This window comes from Emys orbicularis, chromosome 11 (assembly GCF_028017835.1).
Source record: "Emys orbicularis isolate rEmyOrb1 chromosome 11, rEmyOrb1.hap1, whole genome shotgun sequence".
Classification (NCBI taxonomy): Eukaryota; Metazoa; Chordata; order Testudines; family Emydidae; genus Emys; species Emys orbicularis.
The window spans coordinates 74,731,177-74,752,418 of record NC_088693.1 but is presented as its reverse complement, the minus strand read 5'-3'; the positions used below and the strand labels follow the sequence as shown (position 1 = coordinate 74,752,418).

Below are 21,242 nucleotides of genomic sequence, written 5' to 3'. Positions count from 1 at the left end.
ATCCGGCCCGCAGGACCCTCCTGCCCGGCCCCTGAGCTCCTGGCCCGGGAGGCTAGCCCCCCGGCCCCTCCCCTGCTGTTCCCCCTGCCCCGCAGCCTCAGCTCACTGTGCTGCTGTTGCAATGCTCTGGGCGGCAGGGCTGCGAGCTCCTGGGGCAGCGCAGCTGCAGAGCCGGGGCCTGACCCGGTGCTCTGTGCTGCGCGATGCGTGGCTGGTTGCAGCCAGGTGGCGCTGCTGCCTGTCCTGGTGCAGCCGTGCCACCAGCCACTGGTGCTCCAGGGAGCGCGGTAAGGGGGCAGGGCGCGGGGGGGTTGGATAGAGGGCAGGGGAGTTCGCGGTGGTGGTGGTCAGGGGGCGGGGCGGTCAGATGGTGGGGGACAGGAGGGTTGAATGGGGGCAGGAGTCCTGGGGGGGCAGTCAGGAAGGAGAGGGGAGATTGGATGAGGTGGCGGGGGGCAGTCAGGGGACAGGGAGCAGGGGGGGTGGATGGGGCAGGGGTTCTGGGGGGGCCATTAGGAATGTGAGAAGGGGTTGGATGGGGCAGCAGGGGGCAGTCATAGAATCATAGAATATCAGGGTTGGAAGGGACCTGTTGGATGGGGCGGCGGGGGGGGGCAGTTAGGAGCGGGGGTCTGGGGGGCAGTCAGGGGACAGAGAGCGGGGGGGTGGATGGGGCAGGAGTCCCGGGGGGGGGGGGAGTGTCAGGGGGTGAGAAGCAGCGGGGGGTCGGATGGGGTAGTGGGCCAGGTCACACGTGGCTGTTTGGGGAGGCACAGCCTCCCCTAACCGGCCCTCCATACAATTTCGGAAACCCGATGCGGCCCTCAGGCCAAAAAGTTTGCCCGCCCCTGGTCTAACATGTTTAGTTGCAGTGTATTGTTCAACCACTAGAGGTCTTTGTTCCGCACAGTGTTCCAGACAGAGCACAGCCCTTGGTAAACAGACTGACAAGGCTGGAGCTAGAATTGCTGTTGGAAATCCATTTGCTTTATTTGTAGAACAGGGCTGTTTGTTTTGTTTGTTTGTTTTTTTTAATTGGGTACCACCTATTGCAGAAATACTGTGGCATCATGTATTACTCATGTCAGTAAATGTACTGTTCATGAAACCAAACATTAAATTTGTGGGGAAATGAATCAAATCTAACTTTGGTTCATTCATTTCCCTCTCCTTTCACCCAAAGTTTCCTTTCTCTCCAGGGAGGAAGATATTGTTTCAGTTGTTTCTGAACTTGCCCCAAGTATGAAGCAGCATGTCATACAGTATCTCATCCTTGTCCCTCTCTGTGGTCTGTTATACCATTCTGCCACCTCTTGTCTCCCTCTGGCAATGGTCAGACATGCCCACTGAGGAGGAGATGGAGTTCCTTATGATGCATCCATTGTTTCCCACATCTATTCAGGATATTATTTTTCACTGTGGATAAACAAATTGGGTTGCTTTTCCTGTTTTCTTTTTAACTTCTTTTGAAGGAGTGCCCCCACAATTGTTGTCTCCAAGCCCACCTGTGTATCTGATTTCCCAACAAGCATCCCACACTCCCAGGCTGTCTGCTCTTTGTTTTTACAAGTTGATTGTTCTGACTGGAGGCGACAACCTGATTCCAGATGGTGGTTTGCCTTGTATCAGAGTTTAGAAGCACAGGGTTTATGTCAGTTTCGCAACACTGCCAACCCCAAACCTTCAAAATTCATGAGTCAAGCCCCCCAAAAATATGAGATGGGCTAAAAATTGATTCTTAAATTGATTTATTTGCCTTCTGGGTTGTGTCTTTAGGGTGCACTTGGAACACATTTTTAGGCTTTTTTACTCCCTCCACACTATTATGATGGCTAGAACTTTTTGATGAAATCTGAGATTCCCATATGCTTACGTAAGTCTAGAAGCTGGGGCATGAATGAACTTTCGTTGCGAGACTTGTGATCCAAACACAATTGTTGGCAACACTGGTTTTATAGTTATTTATGTTAAATATGAGCAACTGATAGATGGGAACTGATCTGCCACGGGGGCACACGTAACAATATGCATGGTTATAAAAGCCAATTTCCCCCAAATCAGCAGCTCTGCCGCAAGTTTGCTCATGGTGCCTGGTTAATGTGCTCATAATACCTGCTGAACAGATCTGAGCTAGCAAAGCTGCTTCCAGACGGATTTGAGAGGATATGGGGTTTTGTGTGGGAGTCTGCTAAAACTGGGATCACACAGAGGTACTTTGTATTGCAGAAGAGTGTCAGACTCAGAACTGAGGCTGTACTTGAGCTTGATGCTGAGTGTATAAGCTTTAAATTCACAGTCCTTTCAGACGGACTTACAGGTCTAACATGTCTTCACAGCTAGAAAGATTAGTTTTTAGGAAGCGTGTTTTCTGTAAAATGCAAGAATATGTATGAAGCTTCTAAATCGGGGAAGCCTGCAACTGCTGGACCGTGGTAGATGTGGCTAACACGTTCCCATTAATGGGAATCCGGTCCTACGTCAACTCCTGTGTCTCAAACCTCCATGCATTAGCACAGAGATGGGCTAACTACGGCTCGTGGGCTACATCCAGCCCGCGGGACCCTCCTGCCTGGCCCCTGAGCTCCTGGCCTGGGAGGGTCGCCCCTGGCCCCTCCCCTGCTGTTCCCCCTGCCCCGCAGTCTCAGGTCACTGCGCCGCCAGCGCAATGCTCTGGGCGGCGGAGCTGCGAGGTCTTGCTGGGTCGCGTGGCTGCAGAGCCGCGGCCTGACCCGGTGCTCTGTGCTGCGCGGTGGTGTGGCTGGCTCCAGCCGGGCGGTGTGGCTGCCTGTCCTGGTGCTCTGGGCGGCACGGCTGTAGCGTCGCCAGCCGCCAATGTTCCAGGCAGCACGGTAAGGGGGCAGGGAGTGGGGGGGATGGATAGAGGGCAGGGGAGTTCGGGGTGGTGGTCAGGGAGTGGGGGTGTGGATAGGGGTCAAAGCATAGCCTACCCTAACCGGCCCTCCACACAATTTTGGAAACCCTATGCAGCCCTCAGGCCAAAAAGTTTTCCCGCCCCTGCATTAGCAGGACACTTTATCTTCTCACTGAAGAATGGTCCCTTACTTTTTGTTGGGCATTCATGCCCAGTGGGGCAGATCAGTAGCCTGAAAGTGATTAACCTAAGGTGGCTCTCAATCTTTCCAGACTACTGTCCCCCTTTCAGGAGTATGATTTGTCTTGCGTACCCCCCAAGTTTCACCTCACTTAAAGACTACTTGCTTACAAAATCAGACATAAAAATACAAAAGTGTCACAGAACACTTAGAACATAAGAACGGCCGTACTGGGTCAAACCAAAGGTCCATCTAGCCCAGTATCCTGTCTACTGACAGTGGCCAATGCCAGGTGCCCCAGAGGGAGTGAACCCAACAAGTGATCTCTCTCTCCTGCCATCCATCTCCACCCTCTGACAAACAGAGGCTAGGGACACCATTCCTTACCCATCCTGGCTAATATCCATTAACGGACTTAACCTCCATGAATTTATCCAGTTCTCTTTTAAATCCTGTTATAGTCCTAGCCTTCACAACTTCCTCAGTCAAGGAGTTCCACAAGTTGACTGTGCGCTGTGTGAAGAAGAACTTCCTTTTATTTGTTTTAAACCTGCTGCCCATTTAATTTCATTTGGTGGCCCCTAGTTCTTGTATTATGGGAACAAGTAAATAACTTTTCCTTATTTACTTTCTCTACATCACTCATGATTTTATATACCTCTATCATATCCCCCCTTAGTCTCCTCTTTTCCAAGCTGAAAAGTCCTAGCCTCTTTAATCTCTCGTCATATGGGACCCGTTCCAAACCCCTAATCATTTTAGTTGCCCTTCTCTGAATCTTTTCTAATGCCAGTATATCTTTTTTGAGATGAGGAGACCACATCTGTACGCAGTATTCAAGATGTGGGCGTACCATGGATTTATACAAGGGCAATAAGATACTCTCCGTCTTATTTTCTATCCCCTTTTTAATGATTCCTAACATCCTGTTTGCTTTTTTTGACTGCCGCTGCACACTGCGTGGACGTCTTCAGAGAACTATCCAAGATGACTCAAAGATCTTTTTCCTGATTCGTTGTAGCTAAATTAGCCCCCATCATATTGTATGTATAGTTGGGGTTATTTCTTCCAATGTGTATTACTTTACATTTATCCACATTAAATTTCATTTGCCATTTTGTTGCCCAATCACTTAGTTTTGTGAGATCTTTTTGAAGTTCTTCACAGTCTGCTTTGATCTTAACTATCTTGAGCAGTTTAGTATCATCTGCAAACTTTGCCATCTCACTTTTTACCCCTTTCTCCAGATCATTTATGATTAAGTTGAATAGGATTGGTCCTAGGACTGACCCTTGGGGGACACCACTTGTTACCCCTCTCCATTCTGAAAAATTACCATTTATTCCTACCCTTTGTTCCCTGTCTTTTAAACAGTTCTCAATCCATGAAAGGACCTGCCCTCTTATCCCATGACAACTTAATTTATGTAAGAGCCTTTGGTGAGGGACCTTGTCAAAGGCTTTCTGGAAATCTAAGTACACTATTTCCACTGAATCCCCCTTGTCCACATGTTTGTTTGACCCCTTCAAAGAATGCTAATAGATTAGTAAAACGTCCCACTGCCAGTCCCTGCCAATCTGACCTGGTGGAAATTTCTTCCAGGCCCCACATATGGTGATCAGTGAGACCACGCTCCCGACAGAGAGAGAGAGAGAGAGAGAGAGAGAGAGAGACTGCTCAGTGCCACCTCAGAGCCCTGGCCCACCCCCCAATATCTTATCCCATCCCCCCAATACATTTTTAATATCTTAATTCCAAGAATTTCCTCAGCTACTTGCAGGACACTCAGTGTCTAGGCATGGCCGGTGCAACCCATTAAGCGACCTAGGCGGTCGCCTAGGGCACTAGCATTTGGGGGGCGGCATTTCGGGTCCTTTGGTGGCGACCGCTGCGGCCGGATCTTCGGCCGCCCCGGTCATCGTCGGCATTTAGGCGGAGGGAGCTGGGGCAGGGGGGTGCAGGGAGGGCCGCCTGCAGCAAGTAAGGGGGGAGGCGCGGCACGCAGGGGAACTCCCCGCCCCAGCTCATCTCTGCTCCGCCTCCTCCCCTGAGCACGCCGCCCCGCTCTGCTTCTCTCCCTCCCAGGCTTGCGGCGCCAAACAGCTGATTGGCGCCGCAAGCCTGGGAGGCAGGAGAAGTGGCGCGGCGATGGCATGCTCGGGGAGGAGGCGAAGCAGAGGTGAGCTGGGGCGGGGAGCTGCCGCATGGCTCCCCGGGCCGGAGGGAGCTGCCGTGGGGGGGGCCCTGAGGGGGGTGGGGAGCTGCCGCGGGGGGGGGGGGGGCTTAGGGCGGAGGGGGGTTGGGGAGCTGCCACAGGGCTCGGGGGGGGGGGGGGGCGCAAGGTGGAAGTTTTGCCTAGGGCGCGAAACATCCTTGCGCCCGCCCTGTGTCTAGGTCTAAAATGGAAAGACATTAGCTGCATTGCTGTCTGCGTTGCTCTGCCTGTCTGCTCCACACTTAGCATATGTATAAATCCTGACGTCAAAGCGGATGCTTCAGGGAAACAGGATTCTTGACTATCTCAATGCTTTGCCTACAGTATTAGAAACAACCCGGTAGATTGACAGCATAATGTGTGACTGTTTGGAATATGCATTCATGCACGTGTGATCACAAAGCAACGTTAGTTTAGTCTGGGAGAAAGAACAGGAGTACTTGTGGCACCTTAGAGACTAACATTTATTTGAGCATAAGCTTTCGTGGGCTACAGCCCACTTCATCGGATGCATAGAATGGAACACACAAGATATTTATACATCCAGAGAACATGAAAAGGTGGAAGTAGCCATACCAACTGTAAAAGGCCAATCAATTGAGTTCAATTGTAGCCCATGAAAACTTATGCTCAAATAAATTTGTTAGTCTCTAAGGTGCCTGTTCTTTTTGCGGATACAGACTAACACGGCTGCTACTCTGAAATCTGTAGTCTGGGAGAGTTATTCTAAGGTTGCTCAGTGGAGAAGTTTGCATTAGATCCATATTTCAGATCTCGTTTTGGGAAAATTGATGGATGTGATCCGTCCCTCCCCGCCCCAAAGTCAGGAGCAGTGTCTTTGAGTATACATACGCATGTAGCACGAAATGTACATAAGGTAGGCTTCATTTTGGGTCTGTTAGTCTTCCCCTCTATGCCATTGTTTTACTATACATGCACTCAACTTCTGTAGCATGTGCCTGTGAAAGTAAAGGTTGTTTTCTCTTCATGGCTTGATGGCTAAAGTTTGCTGGTTGAGAATGTTGGTGAATGAAAGGGTCCAGCTGGCTGAATGGCAAGTAAAGCAGCATAAAGCCTATACCAAGTGGTCTGTAAATTATTCTTCTCCCTTGGGAAACCCTTATGCTTCTCTGGGTTGCTACTTAAATGCATCCTAGTTGAATAATAATCGACTGTCAAGCTTGCCCTGATAGCCAGGATGTGGTTAATACGGGGATGGGCAGCAACAAAGCTGTTCAGATGTGCGTGTCCAAGTTGGAAGATGTTATCTAAACCTTATTTCTCCTTTATATGAGAAATTTATGAACAAGAGAGAGCTCTGTAGCATTTGTTATGCTTGTTCACTGGAGCATCTTACAGCTGGACTATTAATACAGCTTTCTGTAGTATTGCTTGCTAGCCTCCATACTAAGAGATAGGAAAGGTTACACCCTTCTGCTTGTATCACCACCAATAAATAAATGCAAGGTACGCTTGGATTAATTGCATGTCCCAAAAATTAGCAATGTGTAAATTTACTCTTTTAAAGGAACAGCTTTCCACATTTCTTCTCCCCGACAACTTCATCTTCCCTTCTTGTTGATGGAGTTACAGTTCTCTGTGTTGTATTTCCTGACTGAAACCTTTTGATCAATACAGTCTGTTATTCCAACTCAAGCTTAGTTTATTTGTAAATCTCTGAGTCCCAACTCTGGAATGTTGGTGGCATGTCCTGAAACAATGTCATTAAAACAAAAATTACACAAAACTTGGGGGTAATCTTCTGTCTAAACCTAATGCATCTTTCCTTCCCCTTTCATTAGCCACATTCCAGACATGTTGAGATGGGAAAGATTGTGGTGAAACACATTGAATACAAGTGTTTTAACCATCAGTCCTCAAATGTAAGTTTCCTTTCATTGCATTCCAGCAAAAGCACTCTATCCTTAAGGGTACATTCCTTCGTCCTGGGAGAAACCTAGCAGTTAACATTCAGCCTCAGCCAGGATTGTTAGAGGAGTAAAAAGCTTGTCTTCATGTTTACTATTATCTTACTGTTCCTATCAAAGCCCTGCCCCGTCTAAGGGGTTCTGATTTGTGTGTATTTCCTACAAGTTACAAGTCTTGTTTTTTTTCCATTTGTGAGCAGAAAGTTTAAAAGAAAAGTATTGGAAGCAACTTCAGCTTTGTCTGGGCTGCTGACTCTCAAAATGTCAAATCATTCTAATTTTTGGTATAATTTAAGTGCACTGTGTTAGGCAGACCCGGTGGGAGAACACAGGAAGGATGGTCCAGTGGGTAGCGCTCTCGCCAGGGATGAATTCCCTGCTACTCCACAGATGTCTTGTGTGAATTAGGCAAATGACTTGGTCTTGGTCTATGCTTAAATGTTATCTCAGCATAGCCACGCTGGTGCGGGAGGTGAAAAAATCACCCCCGACTGATATAACTATGCAGATAGCCATCCTCCAGCCCCCCAGTGTACACACACCTATGTCGACAGAGAAGTACTTCTATGGGCATTGCTAACATCCTTGATAGAGGTGCTGTTCCTCCACCGACAGAACATCTTCTGTTGCCGTAGGCTGTGTCTTCCTGTGCGGGCTATGTCCGTGTGGCTAGGCCGACTTAAGCTTCATAGTGTAGACAAACCCTTAGCCGCTTTGTGCCTCAGTTGCCCATCTCTACAATGGGGATAATAGCACTCCCTACCCCACAAAGTTATTGAGAATAAATACATCAAAGATGGTGAGGTGCCCAGATTCTAGGGTGACGAGGCAGCTGTTTGAGAGGCAGTCTGGTCTAGTTGATGGGCCTGGACTGGGCATCAGAAAACAAGGATTCTGCTCCCAGCTGTGGCCTGGGGCAAGACACTTCAGCCCCCTTTCCCCTCCCATCCTTTACCTGCCTTGCTTCCTTACAGCATACGTTCTTTAGGGCCAGGGCTTTCCCTTACTAGATGTTTGTACTGCACCTAGCACAGTGGAGCTACCGTATTGGGAACGGACATCTAGGTGCTTCTGGGGTACCAGTATAATAACGAAGACAGCTGGCTTCAAAGAGACAGCATTTAACTGGGGGTGCAGGGAGAGTGTATTGTTTCTGGGATCTCAAGTGAAAACAGTGTTCAGTCTCCTCAGTAATGGACGAGTAAATATACCATAAGCAGAACCGGCTTATGTTGTGCTAGGCAGGCCGGAGGACGAATGCCAAGAGTGTTATCTGCAGTGGCACTGCACCTAGGTTGGCTGTCTGGTGCAAATGAGTAAAATATAGTTCATACACTGTCGGCTTCTATGCTGCTGCATGCCTTCTATCTCCAGAGCCTGGAGGTCTGTTTGAATTCCCATCTGCAGCCTGCACACCTGCTGCCTGCCTAGGTACATCCATGGGCGACGATCTCTAGGCACTCCTCACCATAGTCTCTGGAGCCCCAGAAAGTGCTTTGATCAATCATGCAGGAGTTGTTGTCCGGCTCCTGGGTGGTGTGGGCGCTCCCTGGATGGAGAGCTAATTTGTGCCAGGTGATGGCTCCCAGCAGTCTGCAGCTGCCTAGTTTTCTTCCTTGGTTCTGGGGTATTTATCCATGCCGTGACTCTGACCTGTCTGATACTCCCCTCTGGAGTAAATAGATCGTTTTATTTGGTGGGGGTTTTGTTCAAAGATATTTATATAGGAAGCTTCCTCCACCACCCTGGATGCTCAGTCTACACACAGCACTGGGCATTGGTATAACTACATGTCTCGGGTGTGAAAAATCCACAACCTGAGAGACGTAGCTATGCTGCCCTGACCCCGGTGTAGACATTGCTAGGTCGATGGGAGAAGCTACCACCTCTCAGGGAGGTGGATTAACTGTGCTGACAAGAGAACCCCTCCCATTGGTGTCGGTAGTGTCTACACGGAAGCGCTCCAGCAGTGCAGCTGTGCCAGGGTAGCAGTTTCAGTGCAGGTATACCTGAAGATGGAGAAGTGTGTGTGTGCGTGTGTGGCTCTGGTTATGCCCGTCATAACTGTGTAGATGAGCATAAGCGTGACATGGGATGGAGAGGCTGAGGTTTGCATTATCCTTTTCTTCATGACTCTACAGGTACTTGCATTTTAAAGCCCTTGAAAGGAATCCAAAAATACCTGGGGTGCAATTGTTTAAACCTTCCCCCATCCCTACCCCGCTTGGTTTGCAAAGCCCCTCCATTCGATCAGTCCTGCTTTCTTTGCTCCTCTTTCATCCTGCAGGTAGGCTCTGTGCTACTTATCCCCGGAGCCTGTGAGGCCCATCCTAGATTTACTGCTGTTGAGGGTTAGGAAATATGCTGCTGTCCATTTAAGAGTTCGTTTGGAATGTCTTGCTGGAAAAAAAAAAAGAGAGAGAGAAAAAGAGAGAGCCACAGAGAGGCTGAAATTAGAGAGATTACCAGGAGCAACTTCCTTTGGATGAGGTTATGCTTTTAATTAACCTAGGAGTCTGCTGGGTAAAGCTCCAAGTTCTAAAAACATAGCCATAGTGGCTTGAAAACTTCATGAGAAACCAAGGCAGCAAGGGTCACTCCGTCTTGATGGGCGTTTCAAGGCTGGTTAGAGTTGGGATGCAGTGTAGTTGTAGCTGTGTCAGTCCCAGGATATTAGAGAGACCAGGTGCGAGTGGTAATATCTTTTATTGGACCAACTTCTGCTGGGAGAGGCAAGCTTTCAAGCCACAGAGAGCTCTTCTTTGGTGTGGGCCACTTCAGGTCGGGGTGAGTTGTGAAAATCGGTTTCTAATTGTTCAATGGCCAGTGCCACTCAGTTTGCATGTAGCAGACCAGTGAGGTGTTGGAAATCTTTGCAAGGGCTGAGGTGGAATGGAGCACTGGCCTGAAATCCAATTACCAGCCACGTGGCACCAGGGCCAGACCTAAGGGTAGTTTCTCAAAATGACTAATCCAGATTGCTCTACCTGGTTTGATTAGAAGGGAGAGGAGAAAAGAAAAGGAAGCTTGAGGCTATGTAAGCCCAAAGAGCTCTTGCTTTGCTTTTCCAGTAAGCCTTTTCTGTCTCAGCAGCACACGTCTAGATGGGGTCTCCTCAAAGATAAAGGTTGTAAGTCTTAACTATAACTCTGCCTCTTCCTTTGTGATGAAGTTTTGCACTATATCCGAGCAGTCTTTTTAGAGAGCTCTTAGAATGGGTGATCCATTCCATTGCACGTGTTTCCTGCTGTGTGTATATGGGGTGTGTGCACAGCTGTGATATAAACCTGGAGGTTTGTCAAAGTGTTTGGGCTGTCTTACGAGCCAGTCCTGAGTGGATATGGCATTGGGGCAATTGGGAGAGATGTCTGGAGCTGATATTCTGCTTTTCTGTGGGCAGGAATGGTGTCCCTAGCCTCTGTTTGCCAGAAGCTGGGAATGAGCGACAGGGGATTGATCACTAGATGATTACCTGTCTGTTCATTCCCTTAGGGGCACCTGGCATTGGCCACTGTTGGAAGACAGGATCCTGGGCTAGATGGACCTTTGGTCTGACCCAGTAGGGCCATTCTTATGTTCTTAAATGAAACTCTGTTCTGGCCATGAAGCGGGGGTGAAAGATGAGCCTTATGAAAGAGATGTACTTGGGAGTGAGGTTTTGGGATTCTCTTCTCAGCTCTGCCATTAACATATTTTGTCTTTGGGCAGATAATGAAAGATCTGTGCTTGGATTTACACATCTATATAATGGACATATAAAATGTGTTAGAAACCCAACCATCACCTTGGCCTTACCCACCTGTTAGAAGGGGGAAGTTGCAGAGATTTCTACCAGGTTGTTGTCTCTGGACCCTGCAGGAAAATTATTCTGGATATTTCTCACTGCTTTCCAAAGGGTTTGGAATGGCAGCTGTGAAACTGACCAGAATCTCATGTTAATTTCACTTTGTGGCACCTATGGGCAGTTGCAGAAGCTCTGGCTCTGAGCAGTGAGGAAGGCAATACTGATCTGGTTCACATTTGGAAGGAAGATTCTTTGTAACCACAAGGGCTAGACATTACGCTGTTTTGCATTAGAGCTTAAATCTTGTAGGAATGGGGTCTGAGGCTCCAGTAGGGAAAGCTCTTGAGTATGTTTGGATTTTTTTCAAGCCAAGTACAGTAATTGGTGCTTTGCATAAATAGATAAGCAGGTAATGACTTCAGTTGAGGCAAACATTAGAACTCAATGATTGAAGAAGTAAATGTTGACCATTTGCTTCAGTATCTATTGGGGCAAATTTTGATTTTCATTAAATTTGTAGAAGATATTTGGATGCTAGAAATGAAAATCTGATGCTGATGCTCTAATTCTCTCCCTTCCCTGAGGTATGCAACCCCACAATTAACAGAAACATGAGTTTCCACGTATTGAAGTGTCACAAGCTCCTTCCCCTTTGTGAGAAAAGAAAAAACAGGAGTGCTGTTCGTAGCTGTCCTGTGGCCATGGTAGAAGAGGGTTTGAGGTTCTCTGTGCTGCAGCCTTAAGGGAAGTGGGCAGGGTTACTTATTTCCCTTGTTTGCTTTGGCAACAATGTGCGCTAATCTGGGAAGTCCATGCATGTTTAGTTACAAATTCTCTGGATATTTTGATAGGAAGTACCTGGAAATCTTTGTTTGTCCATTGCTTTAAATACGATGTTAGAATTTTAGCTTAAAGTAAATTAAAAAAATTAACAAGGCTGTGGAGTTAAAGGTACAGAGAAGAGAAACTTCTCACCTCTGAGCAAGTCAAAAAGTAGAGATTTACCTAATGAGTGACGTTCCATGAGCCCCCTTTCTCCCAGTCATGGACCAGTGTAGAACTGTCATGTATCCGTGTTGGAAGGAACACTTAAAAGCATCTCTGCAAGCCTGGAACGGCAGAGTGGGGGATACAGGTTGGAGGTGAGGTAGCCAGTTCTAATGATCTGTCACTGCCTCAAGCACCAAACTTGCCAAAAAAACTGTGGGCTGTCTGTACAACAGGTTATCCGAATGTAGTACACCGCCGACCTGGGTATGCATTAATCCCTTTTACGACTTATCTACCTGATGCTGTGGAACGTGCCAATGCGCTTTGTGCCAATGGCTGGTGTTCCCCTGTATGGCAGATTGAACTTCTGCCTGTTGGGTTTGCAGTGGGTTACTAATTGATCATTACAGTGCAAGTACCGTCCTGGTGAAGTGTGGCTGCACCGTGGATAGGTAGTCTCTGGGATCAGCCCTTTCCCGTGTCCTCTCACAAGCTGGCTGTGGAGGACATATGACACTTAGCCATTCTCTTGCCTGCAAGACACAGGAGATTTAAGCATTCCAGTGCCTGCCTTTGTAGTATCTGTATTTAAATATATTCTAAAGCCTGGGAACTCTCAGTAATGAAATCTTAACGAGAAGTGTCAAGAACATCATGGTACTTCAATAGGAGGCAGGAACAGCCTGGTTTTACTTGCAGAAAATGACTCCAGGAGTTCACTCAGTGAGTTGACTCTAATAATTCGGCATTTCAGGAATCCACAGCTCAAGACCACACAGTTTACAATACGTACTATGGGATTGTAACATACCCTACAGTATAGTGCCTCTGAGTGGGAAGGAAGGACTAATTTATAACTCTGAGAACTGACACCCTGAACTGGTTCTTAAAAGAAGGAGCATTGGTTATGTTCTACAAAAAAGAGACTCCGTTATCAGCAGTAAGAAATGAGGCCCAAAGTCAAGTTATCCTCGGTAGCAGAGCTTTCAGCTCCTCAGAACTGGTGGCTTGTGCTAGGAGCAGTACAGGAGTTAGTTCTTGATGCCCAAGGAGAATTCAGGAACCATTTTTCTGTTTGTAAATGGTACGTGTAGCACCTGTGATCGGGGCCCTATTATGCTAGACACATGGGAGGGGACATACTTACCCACGAGAGCTTGAGCCAAAATCTCTTGAGATGCAGCTCAGTGCTATAACCACATGCTCATCCTTTCCACAGCCAGCCACCTGATTATTTCTACAAGTGAGCCGTGAATACTCACACTAACCAGCTCTTTTATTCTCCCTTCAGGTTGTTCGGCCTGTAAAAATTGCACCTGGACACAGTCCTCTTGGCAGCTGGAATTTCCCACGCTGGATGGTATAGCGCCCGCGGCAAGCCCCCCGAGAGGAAACATGGCCCACTAGCGTTTCCCAGGACAGGGCAAGGTTTCAGGATGGCAGCCCAGAGGATTCGAGCTGCCAACTCCAGTGGCCTCCCGCGCTGCAAGTCCGAGGGGACGCTGATCGACCTCGGCGAAGGGTTTTCGGAAACCAGCTTTAGTGACGTCAAAGGTGAGCAGGATTTTGCAGCATTTGATATTTGTATTACAGTAGCAGGTGGCCCTGACTAAGACTAGCGTCCCATGGCATTTGGCTCTGTATGCACATATAATAAGACAGTACTGGACAAGACATACGAAGGGGGCACAGGGAGAAAGGAATGGTGGTAAACTGACTCTTCAGGTGGGAAATGAAGGGGTGAAGTGATGTGCTCAAGGTCCCACAAGGCGTCTGTGGCAGAACTAGGAATTGAACCTCAATCTTCTGAGTCCCTGTTTAGTCCCTTAACCAGCACCGACCGCTTTCCCCTGCAGTTTGATTTTCCTAATCTTCTAGTTTAAAATATCTCCTCCTTAGGGGGGTCAAAGTTTTGAGGGGGTTTTGTAAACACTTAGAAAGACCTGGGATCTTCCACAGCTGACTGGAGCACTCCGTGTCAAGGCAGTTTGGATTCAAGGGCTGTGTGAACACAGACCCTAACCGGTATGGTGGAAGCAAGTGAAAATAGACTAGGCGCCTGATTGATTTCCATTGTCCTCTCCTGAAAGGGACACTTTCAACTAATTTGTTACAATTGTGTTTAGTTCATTATCTAACAAATATTGATTTGTGAGTGGCAGGAAAGTAGGTTGTGCAGTTTGCCTCTTCACCCAGAGCACAGTCAGCCTGTGGAACTCATTGCCAGGGGATGTTGGAAGGCTGAAAGTATAACTGGGTTCAAAATAGAATGAGAGAAGTTCATGGAGGATAGGTCTAGCAATGGCTATTAGCCAAGATGTTCAGAGACACAGCCCCATGCTCTGGGTGTCCCTGGCCTTTGACCGCCAGAAGCTGGGACTGAACGACAGAGGATGGATCACTCGAAATTGCCCAGTTCTATTCGCTCCCTCTGAAGCACCTATTACCGGCCACAGTGGGAAGACAGGATACTGGACTAGACCCAGTATGGGTGTTTGTATGTTCTTTGGAGGCAGGGGGTTGGCCTGGTACAAATGGAACTGAAATAAACATGGCTTTTGTTTAGCAATGGTGACTTACGATCTTGCTTAGGTGCTCCTTCTCCTTCAGTAGATTGGCTCTGTTCCTTGTCAATCAGAGGACAGGCATTCCAGCCCTCTTCTCGTTTCGCTCACTGGAAGCAAGTGGCTGCAGAATAACTCTTGTGTTCTAGTTAGGGGGCTAGCTGGATGGAGGGAGAAGATGTATCCTTGGCTATGTGGTTGAGCTGGTCTCCCCTCCCTGGCCTGTGGGGCCCGTTACACGAAATGACAGAGCCATCCTCTGGCTCCAGGCTGCCCCTCACGCAGGCGGAAGGACAGCGATGGGCCTTCCATTGCGGCACTAACCACAGGCCTCGTACGCGTCCCCTCCTGCCTGGAACGCGTCAGTTTTATCTTGCAACAAATGAACTGGTTAGTGAATAATCAAAAACGAGAACGGAACCCACTACCGAGGTGAGTAGGGGGAGGATCAGAAATTGGAAATGGATTGTCAGCCAAAGCGATGGCTGTCTTTGGGATTGTGCAGATGGTGGTAACACACAAACGCCTCAGCATCTTTGGAGAAAACCAGTCACCTTTGGGTCTCCCAGCCCAGCGTAAAGCATCAAGTGGGGACCAACTGAAACATGTCCCATCAGCAGAATAAACCATCTCCATTTTCCCCACTTGGCATCTGTGGGAGATGTGGCCCTTTTCCAGGCTCTAATAATTACCTCTTTGTTTCCACCGGATACTAGTGGCAAAGGTCCTTGTGACTCATCAGCTGCTGCTTACGCAGATGGCTTGGTGTTTTCTTCTAGACCAGCTTGCTGACCCAGTTCTTTGTCAGCTTCATACCCTGAGTACTGTGAAGCTGAGGCGGCCCGTATAGCTGGGGGGGACAGAAGAAGAAAAATAACCAGAAAAGTTTGGGTGTTCTCTTGGCAGCCATATACAGAAGACAAAGAAATGTTCCTTTCCCATCTTTCCTTAATCCATTTCTTCCTTCCCTTTCCCCACATGCCCTTTGAAAATCACAAGTCCTAATGGCAGGCTGCACTTCAGCGATCGAGTAGGCCTGGCATGAGTCTTGATGCTATAAAACAATGCAGACTCTTTAGCGCGCACATAACATTGGCAGTATTGCCAACCTCAAGCATTCAAAAATCATGAGTCAGGCCACACACAATCATGAGATTTCAAAAGAGAACTCCCCTCCTCCTCACATATTATTTTTTATAGCTTCTGAGTCTTTAGGGTGTCCTTGAACTGTATTTTCATGCATTTTACTGCAATCATAAAGGGTAGGAACTTATCTTTTTCCTAAAATGAAAGATGAGATTTTCCCCCCAATTGCATGACTTTGGGACTTTAAAATGATCTCTCGTGAGATTTATGATGAGATCATAAGAGTTGGCAACGCTGACAGTTTGCCCGATGAAGGAATGTAAAGGGTTATTTACGTTATTTCGAATAAGGTAGGGTATGAATGTAAAGCACTTTAGCTTTACTCCCCATGTGGACACCCTTATTCCAGAGCAGTTATTCTGTACTAGCTATGCCAGTCAATTTCCCTGTGTATGCAAGCCCTAAGACTGGGTCCAGCCTGGCCAAACTTCAGGGCAGCCTTTACTGTGGGAATACCTGAATCATTAGCACTTTAGCTCTGTAATTGAGACCCCAGTGCTGACCTGCGGAATAACCATGCAATGCTGATTTCTTTGGAACTTGCTCTTTACTCGCTTTAGGTTCCTAGTGTGAGGTTTACTTGTTTCCCCTCCCCTTCCCTCCTTGAGCACAAGTGTGCACACCTCCCCGAAGTGAAGAACCTCACCCTTCTCCTGTATGATGTACTGAACAGTGCGTAAGGTTAACCTGCTTGTTTGTTGGCTGGAGACTGACTGACTGCTTCCTTGCTTTCCTTGTTTCATCACTCTTAGACTGAACCCTAGAATGGCATTAACCATTCCCTACCACTTGTTTACATGAAAGTGCTTCCATTGATGTATTTAATTTATAAACAGACAATTTATCTTAAAGGTGTGGCAGCTTCAAACCTTTTTGCAATTCCTCCGATTCCATTAAGGTGGGAAAGGGTACAGAGTAGCTAATGTCCGACTAGGAAAGGTATACACCATCGACGTGGCTTCTTTAACTTTTCCTCACACAGAAGCAGGGAATGTTTAAGAGAGCTTTTCCCAAGGAGAACCAGGTGTTGGGGTTTCTTCTTTCCCCAGTGAAGTGCAGTCTAAGAAAATGGAACGGAATGGATGTTTGGATACTTTTTAAAATAATCTCATTGTACCCAGGGTAGTTCAGTACTCAAGGCCAGATAATCTCGCCACTGCTTTGTCTAAATGAGCCGTGAGAAATAATTTCAGTTACAATGAGGCAAATGCTGGCAAATGATAGGTGTAGTTAAAAGCAACAACAAAACCCCCATTGGTGGCTTTGTTTCAAGAGTAGCCGAATGTAGAATTGAATATGGTAGGTTAAGTCCATTAATGGCTATTAGCCAGGAGGGTAAGGAATGGTGTCCCTAGACTCTGTCTGTCAGAGGGTGGAGATGGCTGGCAGGAGAGAGATCACTTGATTATTACCGGTTAGGTTCACTCCCTCTGGGGCATCCCACTGTCGGCAGACAGGATACTGGGCTAGATGGACCTTTGGTCTGACCCAGTACGGCCGTTCTTATGTTTTTACGTAATATCAAAAGTCATTGTAGTTGTTTGTTTGTTTGTTTGTTGTGATTCAGCCAGGCACTTGGGTTTGGTGTCTCCACACTAGTCCTGTTGAGTTGTGTGAAGAACATGGTGTTCATACTGGGTTTGTTGAACCCTAGTTGCTGTGGGTACATGCTCATGGAGCAGAGCATTCTGGGAGTTAAGGACACTGCAGGATCATGTGGGTATGTCTACACTGAAAAAAAACAAACAAAACAAAAACCCACAGCAGTGAGTCGCAGAGCCTGGGTCTACAGACTCAAGATATGTCTACACCAGAAATGCCACAGCAGCACAGCTGCAGCACTGCATTGTGGACACTACAGCATCAGATACAGTTCTTCCATCACTGTAGCTATGATCCAGCGGCTGCATCCCGTATCCAGAAACTATACAGGACGAACCGCCTGAAAGGCATGAAGGGAGATCCTTGATGGGACCTCATCCTACTGCACCATCCAGCGTGAGAGGCTCTATTCCTACTTCAAGGATGTGTTCGATTGCGAGGCCCAGACCGACATGTGACGCCCAGAGTGCCTTCTCCCGCTACATCAGATCAACCTCACGGGGGACTTGGAGAGCCAATTTTTCCCGCAGGAGGTGCTGGCGAGGTTGATGAGACAAAAACACTGCCCCTGGAAAAGATGGCATCCGCTACCACCCGCTGAAGAAGCAAGACCTCGGCTGCTTGGTGCTCGCCACCATCTTCAACAAATGCAAGCAGTTCCGCCGCGCTCCCCGCTCCTGGAAAAAAATCCATGACGATGTTTGTCCACAAAAAGGGGGAACGAGACGACCCTGGCAACTGGAGACCCATCTCCCTGTGCTCCACCATCTACAAGCTGTATGCCAACTGCCTTGCGGCAAGGATCACGGACTGGTCAGTGTGCGGGGGCGCCGTCAGCTCAGCACAGAAGGGCTTCATGTCCTGCAAGGGATGCTATGAGCACAATTTCCTTCTTCAGACGGCCATCCAGGTGTCCAGGAGGTCCAGGAGGCAGTGCATCATAGCATGGCTCAACCTGACCAGGGCCTTCGGGTCCATACCCCACAATCACATCTTCGCCACCTGGGAGAGTTCAGGATGCCGGAAACCTTTATCCAGATCCTCCGGGACCTCTACAAGGACTGCACCACCACCATCCGCACCACGGACAGAGAGACGGACGCCATCCCCATCCGCTGCGGCGTGAAACAGGGCTGCCCCCACAGCCCCATCATCTTCAACCTGGCAATGGAACCGCTCATCCAAGTCCTCTCCAGCGGCCCCACTGGCTTCAACCTGCACGGCAAGAGAATCAGCATCCTGGCCTACTCGGACGATCTGGCCCTGGTCATCAACAGCTCGGAAAGCCTCCAGCAGATACTCGATGTCGCCAGCCGAGCTGAGTGGATGGGCCTCCGCTTCAACTCTATAAAGTGCGCCTCCCTCCACATCAATGGCAGCGCCAGGGCTCTGGTCCAGGCATCACGTTTCCTGATCCAGGGCAAGCCCATGGCCTCCCTCGAGGAGGTTGAGGTATACCAACACCTGGGCACACCCACAGGAGTCTGCATCTGACAGACCCCCGAAGACACCATCGCGGAGATCCTGCAGGACCCAGCCCAGATCGACTCCTCCCAGCTCGCCCCCTGGCAAAAGATCAACACCCTCAATACCTTCCCCGCGTCTCCTTCGTCTTCAGGGGATCGGCTCTTGCCAAGGTGCCCCTGAACACGGCCGACAGCACCATCAGGCAGCTGGTGAAGACATGGCTCTACCTTCCCCAGAGGGCCAGCACCAACATCATTTACATTTCCCACAGGCAGGGCGGCGCCAACGTACCTCAAATGGGCAACCTGTGCAACGCGACGGTGATCACCCGCGCCTTCCGCCTCCTGACGTGCCCGAACCCGACAGTGCAGAGTATCGCGGATGAAGCTGTATGGGACATTGCCAGGGCCCCCTCCGAGAAGGATGTCGCCACCTACCTCTGCAGCTCCCTGGAGGCTGAGTTTGGGAGAGAGGGAGGAGACCTGTTCTCTCTCTGGTCCCGAGACGCCTAGAAAAGAGGATCGGCTGCCGCTGGAAGTGGTGCGAGGAGCACCGGGAGCTGGGAATATTGGTACTGCGCATAAAGACCTCGGACCACACCATCGTCACCCCGACCGCCAGAACGATGCTGGAAAGGACCCTGAAAGACGCCATCCACTGCCACTATGCTGAGAACCTCAAGTGGAAGCCGGACCAGGGCAAGGTGTTCAAGGTGTCCATCAAGTGGGACGCCAGCAACCACTTCATCCCCTGGGGCAGCTTCACCAGGTTCACCGACTGGCGGTTCGTCCACCAGGCCTGACTCAACTGCGTTCCCCTCAACGGAGCCGTCCGCTACGGCAGCCGGGACAAGTGCTGCAGGAACGCCAACGAGACCCTGCCCCACGTCCTGTGTGGATGCAAACAGCACTCCGGAGCCTGACGGCACCACCACAATGCCATCCAGAACCGGCTGGTGAAAGCCATCGCGCCGTCCCTGGGGAATATCACCGTCGATTCTGCCATCCCCAGGACAGACTGCGAAGAAGGTCCTCATGGTAGACGTCACGGTGCCATTTGAAAACAGGTCACCGTCCTTCCACGAGGCCCGAGCACGGAAGGTGTTTGAAGTACACCCCGCTGGCTGACACCCTGAGAGCCCAGGGCTACGAGGTCCAGAGACACGCCCTGATTTTGGGAGCCCTGGGCACGTGGGACCCCCACAACGAACTGATACTGAGAGCGTGCAGAGTCGGTCAATGCTATGCCCAGCTCATGAGACAGCTCATGGTGTCAGACACCATCAGGTGGTCCAGAGACATCTATACGGAACACATCACGGGACACCTCCAGTACCAGCTCAAGTAACCGAGACCGCCGACCAGGGAAATAACCCACTTCCTTCCCTGATGAACCGAGGGACGCACCCCACCCATGTACTTATTCACTACACTGATACTGACTTGGCCTCTTAATACATTCCATGGGTGGCGTACCCGAGCCCACTTATCCACTGACGCTTTAAAAACTCCCACACCCTAATCTGGGTCTATGCTGGTTATGTGATATGTATGTATCTCATGAACCTTGTGACCGATACCTGTAATCCCTCATAACTCGAGCCTGACCCCAGATGACCCCTCTTAACTTGCGTATATTTAATTTTAAACATTAACTTTAATAAAAAAATTTAATCCATCTCTCCAAGACACAGTAGCTAGGTTGATGGAAGAATTCTTTCATTGATGTCACAGTATCTACATTGGGGCTGAGGTCGGCTGAATTATTTTAAATCAAAGTTGCAGAAGCTACCTGAAGCCTGCATCCCAAGCGAGGGGAAAAAATTCTTAAGGAAAGGTTGCAGGCCAAGTTGGATGAGCAAGCATCTCAGACAGGTGATTGAGAGAAAGCAGACAGTCTATGAGGAATAGAAGAAGGGATGGATCAGCAAGGAAGGCTACTTCTTGGAGGTCAGAAAGTGTAAGGGAAAAGTGAGAACTGCCAAAAGCCAAGCAGAGTTGGACTTTGCAACGGGAATTAAAACCAGTAGTAAAATGTTCTGTAGCCATAAAAAGAGAGCACGGAAAGAAGTGGGACTGCTAAACATTGAGGATGGAGTGGAGATTAAAGATAATCTAGGCATGGCCCAAAACCAAAATTAATATATTGCCTCAGTTTTTAATGAGGCTAATGAAGAGCTTAGGGGTAGTGGCAGGGTGGCTAATGGCAACGAGGATATGAAGTAGAAATTACCACATCCAAGGACGAAGTCAAACAGTTTAATGGGACCAAACCGGGGGCCCCGGATAATCTCCATCCAAGACTATTAAAGGAACTGGCAGATGAAACTGCAAGTCCAATAGCAAGGATTTTTAATGAATCTGTAAACTCTGGGGTCATACCCTGTGACTGGACAATTGTTACTATAGTTCCTATTTTTTAAGAAAGGGGGGGGAGGGGGAGAAGTGATCCAGGAAACTACAGGCCCGTTAGTTTGACCTCAATTATATGCAA

At 48.7% G+C, this 21,242-nt stretch overlaps 1 protein-coding gene across 1 annotated transcript in view; it reads left to right on the top strand.

Moving 5' to 3' along the window:
• The first annotated feature begins 13,406 nt into the window (after nt 1-13,406).
• The window catches only part of SH3BP4 (SH3 domain binding protein 4), a 51,911-nt gene continuing 44,075 nt past the window's right edge, over nt 13,407-21,242 (top strand). Inside the window, exon 1 of the mRNA XM_065413719.1 lies at nt 13,407-13,524. Coding sequence (XP_065269791.1) covers nt 13,407-13,524 — 118 coding nt within the window. The remainder of the gene's footprint in view (nt 13,525-21,242) is intronic.